The sequence below is a fragment of the Salvia miltiorrhiza genome, chromosome 2 (assembly GCF_028751815.1).
Source record: "Salvia miltiorrhiza cultivar Shanhuang (shh) chromosome 2, IMPLAD_Smil_shh, whole genome shotgun sequence".
In the NCBI taxonomy this organism is placed as follows: Eukaryota; Viridiplantae; Streptophyta; class Magnoliopsida; order Lamiales; family Lamiaceae; genus Salvia; species Salvia miltiorrhiza.
Genome location: NC_080388.1, coordinates 50,050,287 through 50,057,089, shown reverse-complemented (window position 1 = coordinate 50,057,089; position 6,803 = coordinate 50,050,287). Strand labels below are relative to the sequence as shown.

At 38.1% G+C, this 6,803-nt stretch overlaps 1 protein-coding gene across 1 annotated transcript; it reads left to right on the top strand.

Annotated features, from left to right (window-relative positions):
* Positions 1-261: 261 nt before the first annotated feature.
* Positions 262-4,757, top strand: LOC131011965 (O-fucosyltransferase 10-like). Its single transcript, XM_057939868.1, has 10 exons — positions 262-726; positions 1,414-1,492; positions 1,605-1,672; positions 2,216-2,304; positions 2,583-2,780; positions 2,954-3,158; positions 3,254-3,421; positions 3,592-3,759; positions 3,849-4,039; positions 4,130-4,757. The coding sequence occupies exons 1-10, from the start codon at positions 415-417 to the stop codon at positions 4,308-4,310; spliced, it is 1,659 nt and encodes a 552-aa protein (XP_057795851.1). The 5' UTR covers positions 262-414; the 3' UTR covers positions 4,311-4,757.
* Positions 4,758-6,803: the final 2,046 nt, after the last annotated feature.

The following is a 6,803-nucleotide window of genomic DNA, read 5'->3' as shown; positions in this document are numbered from 1 at the left end:
CTTTTATAATAAAAGGATTTAATAGGAAAGGCTCAAAGTGAGAACTGTTAATTATTTTGTTAATTATTGAGGATATGAATAATCATTTTCAGTAACACAGTTGGTGATACAAAATTTAATTAATCCATTATTTTATATATTTAATTTAATGCAATGTTTTCACGTTTTTTACGAAAAATGTGTAATTTTCAGTATAAAAACGATAACCAACCACAGATTTAATCCACAACTAAGTAAGTAATTAAATTGACTTATTTTGAGTGTTTACTTAGAAAATGATTTGAAAAGAATGAAAAACATGAGACGCTCCACCCCCATAAATAGGCAATTCGTATCAACCCATGATGAACAGCAAACCATAAAAAATTCTAGAGAGAGAAAGAGAGAGAGATCCAGCAGAACACACCACATTGCATGGCGTTAACGTACACCACGGAATCCGCCGCCACTACCACCGCCGCCAGCAGATGCCGGCGGAGGCTCCACCTCAACTGCAAGCACCGACACCGGGGGGTCGTCTGCTTCTTCTACGCCGGAATATTCCACAAAAGATACCTCCTTTTCCTTACGCTTCTCTACATTATGGGGCTGATCACCTGCGCCGGTCCCCTGCTGAGCATCCTGCACCCTCCGCCGCCGCCGCCGCCGGGATCACTCTACCGCAGCCAGGAACTGTTCCTGAAGCTCTGGCCTGAAATTCAGTCAGATAATTCTTCCGCTGTTGAGGTTTTTCCTGCATCTGTTGCTGCTTACCATACTTTACATTGCTCTTGCTCTGATGTATTAGGAAAATTTATTTTTAAATGTGGTGTTGTCAAAACTTATTTTCTACTTTTTTATGGTTACTGTGGGAGCGTGCTTTTTTTTTTTCACTTTATGAAAGTAAGGAGGGTTTCTTGAAAGGATCTGTAGTCTTTGGAGATCAATCTTGATTTGGACTAGTAGAAAAGGGTTAGAAGATTTGGTGTGAAGTTATGCTAGAAAATCTACTCTTTTTTTTTTTTTTTTTTTTTTGTCATTGTCACTAGAATCCCCTGTTTGCTTTTGGTTGCTGAGAATTCTGGGAATTTTTGTTTTAAACAATTCATTGGAGCTTAAGTGCTTAAGTTGAAGGCCCCAAGATTCTGGGAATTTGGAAACATATTGGGAAATGTCAACGGTTTGATGCGGCATGTATAAGATTTAAGTTGGAATTTGTGAGCATGTTAGAGAGAGAGAGGAGCGAGGAAGGTGAATTTTATAATGAACAAGTCAAAAGAATAATAAATATCGAATCTTTCCCATAGATGTTATGATCCGTCTAAAATGCAAAATATCATGATCTAATATGTTTTGAGAATTTCCTACTTGCATAGGGATTGCTTGATGCAGATTTGCTTAACTTGTTAGTAATTAGAGGCTCATCTCTTGCAGTTGGATAATCTATGGAGATACAGAAGAAAGCTGAAAGAGCAAAGGCTTTGTCAGAATGCTAATGCTCATCATCAACCAGGTATATATATGATGCCCCACAGTTTGATGATGGGAGAATTACAATGAATATGAAGAGATGTATTCAATGATATTGTTGATTTGATTTCTCATTGTCTCTTTCCTTTCATCAGTCTCCCCTAGGCTTCAGCGCTATTTGGTGATAGAGGCCAATGGTGGTCTGAACCAACAACGCTCATCGGTATGCAAACCAAGGCTCATTCTCAAAATCTTCTGCTCTGAATCTGATTTGTTATGTCTGATTTGGCTTCCTGAAATGTGCTCATTCATATGTGAACATTACGTATGCACGTTTGAGAAACATGAAAGCCGAAATGGAGGATATGCTGTCCCAATTTCCTATCTGTTAAGAGGAAAATGTTAGTTGTAGCTAAGTTTTTTAAGATGATTGCAATTTTTGAGCAGATGATGATTAGTGATTCATTAGAGGAAAATGACTTCCATATGCAGGCCTTGCTAACAAGAGTAATATTGTACTGTCTCCATTTTTTCCCTTAATAATCTCTTCTCATTACTATGTTTCTCTAATAACTATGGACTATGAAATAGGATAACCAAATCTTGTTGAATTTACATGGATACATGCTATTCTTTTGCTGCCTCTCATGAAAGACTTTCTTTCCATACCTTAAGAAAATGGGAATCAATGTCTTGTATTCCTTTTCTGCATCTCTGGTTTACTTTTAGAAGTAGCGCCTTAGCTATTACATTGTTGCATCTGCAGATTTGCAATGCAGTGGCTGTTGCCGGACTGCTAAATGCTACTCTTGTGATCCCTTACTTTGATGTTCATAACGTCTGGAAAGACCCAAGGTAACTTCCATGTTCACAGCGCCACTTCTTCTTCTTCTTCTTCTTCTCCTTCAAAGTTCAGACTCATTATGAAAAGAGCAACATGCTATAAACCTTGCTTGCTTTCTACATCAAATATAGATTACTGGAGGTTTCTGTTCTGGTTTACATTCTTTGTACATCGGGGACGAGAACTGCTATCATGCTTAGTGAACTCTATTTTGCTGCACAATATGCATCGCCTCTGTACTTACTCTACAATCTCTCTCTCTCTCTCTCTCTCTCTTGGTACTTCACAGTAAGTTTGCTGATATTTATGACGAGGATCACTTCATATCCTCCCTAAAAGATTACGTTATGGTGGTTCGTGAACTACCAGGCGAATTGATGGAAAGCTACAATTTTAGCATCAGCGCTATCCCAAGCATTAGGGTCCCCGCTTGGGCATCTGCTCGTTATTACATGGATGAGGTTTATCATATTTTGCAAGAAACAAGGTATGGCATGAAAAATATGGAGTATGGTTAATCTTATGACGTATCTTATTCAGGATATACAGTTGTTTCTGACATAAAGTTCACATTATATAAGTCAATAATGAACAAGGTATCTTGATCAGGAGATTGCCTAGTAAATGATGTGCTGTATTTGTATTCACCTCATGATGCAGGGTTGTCCGAATTTCCCCTTTTGCCAACAGATTGGCAACGAGCATTCCACCAAACATTCAATTTTTAAGATGCCTAGCAAACTATAAAGCTCTGAGGTTCTCATCAACCATAATGAATCTTGCGAAGATGATTGCCGATCGAATGACTGATAAGAGCTTGAGTTATGGAGGGAATTATGTCTCAGTTCATCTCCGATTTGAAGAGGTAACCTCTATTCCTTATTTTTTAATATCTTCTAACTTATATGATTGTGAACATGTTAAAAAAAGTCTAACCACTTGAATTGGCCTTCAAAGTAGGACATGGTGGCTTTCTCATGCTGTGTGTACGACGAAGGAGAGACAGAGAAATCAGAAATGGATGTAGTGCGTAAAAGAGGCTGGGGGAAAAAGTTCACGCTTAAGAATCGGGTTTCTGAGCCTGGTCAAAATCGCGTAAATGGAAAATGCCCGATGACACCAGTGGAGGTTGGTTTTGCTTTGAAATTCTGTTTATCTTTTCTTTCTGGCTTGGTCAGTGTGGCAGTAAGCCATGTGAGGGTATTTTCCAATATCATTCAAATCTTTACCTTTTCTTAGACAAACGAGATTATTACATTTAAATGATTCAAGCCCCCACAACCATGTTGTCAGCATAGGTTGGTTTGATGTTGAGAGGCATGGGATTTTCGAACAATACTCCCATATATCTGGCATCCGGCAAAATATACAAGGAGGAGAGGTACTTAGAGCCTCTTCGAAAGATGTTTCCTCTTCTTGAGACCAAGTGGTCACTTGCCACTGCTGATGAACTTGCTTCCATAAAGGTAATAACATCAAAGTTTTCTTCTAAAATCTTGTGTTTATCTTTACCGCATTTTTGTCCAAATTCTTGATGCCCCTTGTGTTTTTGCAGGGCTATTCTTCGAGGCTGGCTGCTCTGGACTACATGTTATGTTTGTATAGTGAAGTATTTGTGACCACTCAAGGTGGAAACTTCCCTCATTTCTTGATGGGCCAAAGAAGATTCATCTACAACGGGCACGCCAAGACCATCATGCCTGACAAAACCAAGCTTGCAGTCTTACTGCAGAACACGAGTACAAGGTACTAATAATGTCTGTCCAAATTCAAATCTCATACAATTTGAAAGTTTTCATGATATTGACATATATAGCCTACTTCCATGGCTTGCAGTTGGGATGGTTTCAAGGACGAAATGGAGACGATGCTAGCAGAAAGTGACCGGAGGAGCATAATGGTGCCTAGAGTTAAGAAGTCGACGAGAAAGGGCTCCATATACTTGAACCCTTTGCCAGAATGCAGGTGCCTATGGGAATCACAAAACTCCACCTCAAGATCAGATTTGTTCTTATAAGATACATGTACAAAGGGCCCATGCCTACATATATTTTGTTTGCTCAAACATCGTCCTCGGCTTTCACGCAGCAAAGAGAAGTACGTAGAGATGTTGCAGAGGGTGAATGGATGTTTAAGGTTACAGAGTTGAAGAGGAGAGAGTTGATCAGCTTCTATCTTGATCATGCCATGATGAGTTTGGTTGTCTTTTTACCAACCGAAAAAACTGTGGAATCAACAATTTTGTTTGTTGCATAAGTTTGGAAGACTGCTACTTGCTGTTTCAAGAGCATGAATTTGTGACATATTTTAGGCTATTTGTGGGATTGGATTTATTAGTGTGCAGTGTTTATGTCGTCAATGACAAACTCTAGCGATTAATTTAGGATCCAAACTTGGACTGTGAGTACATATTAGTGTTATTTATTGACATCTTTATTTAATTGACAACTCTGTAGTTATTCAAAGGCTCAATGGTCTAAGGTGTTGAGAACTTAATGAAATATCATAGCCCTAGTTTCGATGATACCAAAATCTTTAGGTTTTTCTTGTAATAGGCTAGAACTTTCCGAACTCAACTGTTGGAGTTCACTTGCTAGTTTGTCTAGTGTTCTGAAGACTGAAGACCAGAGGACTGATGACTGAAGACTGAAGAACTCAACTGAAGTTGCAATAAAAGACCAAGTCAAATACTGATGTTTTGACTGAACGAGTCTTTCACTGAAGAATCAGTTATGACTGATTCATCAATGCTGGCTACGTGGACTTAGCGGACTGATACTAAAGTCAAGTATCAGTTGACATTCTTTCTCGCACTGAAACTCCAGAGTTAAAAGGAAGCCACGCACTTTCAAGTACAATTGCATTAAATGCAGAGATATTGAGGATCATCCTTTCTCTGCAGAGCATTCCTTTTTGGTGATTACTTTTCAGAGGCGCCTTACCTCCTGTACCTGAGATGCCGTTTCTCACCAAATAAGGAACCTCGAAGATTGAAGCCTCAGTCAAATTCGAATTACTCTCACAACGGATGAATTCTTGAAGACCGTCTCCGCCAACGGATCTATTCAAGACATCTCCTATAAATAGAGCTCGAGGATCACTTCAACCTTCACCGATTCAAAAGCAGAAGCTGAAATGCTGCCAAAATTACAACTCAGCCATTCAAAGCCTTCAAAGATTTGAATCGAAGAAGATAATACCCAAAGCCCTAAATCAGACTACTGATTTCATACATTCTCTTAGATCCTTAGGCAAATATCTTGTATTATCCAAAGCCTAAGTTCCGATTACAGAGAGCCTGTTCTCTGTGATCTAGTTGGTATTTCGAACCTCCTTTCAATTGAGCGAAAAGAGTGTTTGAGTATAACGGAGTTCAGACCAGTGTTTTGACTCCAAGGGATCTTAGCCATCTGCTGAAAAAGCATTGTGGTGTCTTGGCGTGCTAAGAGTGAGCGAGAAATCCAACCCAGTGTGTTGTTACTGAAAATTTGATTTTCAGTTATTAGGTTTGTTGTGCACCCGTAAGCACAAGCCCAGAGTGTTTGTCAGTGTGATCAACTGACCATGGACGTACGTATGAACTTGTTCCGAACCACGTAAAAATCCTTTGTCGTTTATCGCTTTCAGTTTTACTTTCTTATCTGTGCACAAACGTCTCTTTAACTGAAACTGATTAACTGCAAAGTGAAACTATAATATGACAACGTGATAATCAAAGGCTTTTTCAAATATAAGTTTTCCGCTGCTAGTGTTATTAGTCTAACTGATAAATCTTCGGATAATCAGTAAGATTCATAACACTCATCTGTTTTGAAATCAAGACTGAAGTTCTATGCGAATATTAGTTAAAGCTTTGAGCCTAACTGATATCTGTACTGAAGTAATTTAAGTATCAATCTTCAACCTTTGTTCAATTGAGTTTTCGTTAACTGTCAGTATCAGTTAATACTCTTTCAGTTAACTTCAAAAGGTTGTTCTGTGTGTTTTGAAAAATAGCCTATAGGTGTATTCTCCCCCCCTCCATACACCTATTCTAGACCTTCCGGGGCCTAACATAAGGAATTCGAGCCGTTCGTTAGGCAGTTTCAATTTATCAGTTGTTTAAGAGTTTTGAATTTGTGGATTTAGATATAACTACATATGCATCCGCACAATGTTGAGAAATATTTTTATATTCTTATATAGAGTGAATTTTGAAAATAACCTATTTCTTTTAGTAAACTTAAAAATTACCCATTAAGATAAAAACTTAAAAAAAAATACCCACACTTACCATTTTACCCCTTCAAACACCACCCTTTAAAAAATTCCCACATTTCACAACCTAGTGAAATTCACAATCAGAATTTTTTGATTGTGAATTCACAACCAGTCGAATTCACAACCAGAATTTATTTTGGTTGTGAATTCAAGTAATTGTGAATTTGAGTTTTAAAGTTTGAATTACAACTAAAAACATTAGTTGTGAATTCACAACTAGCAATAGAGTTGGTTGTGAATTCGAGATTTA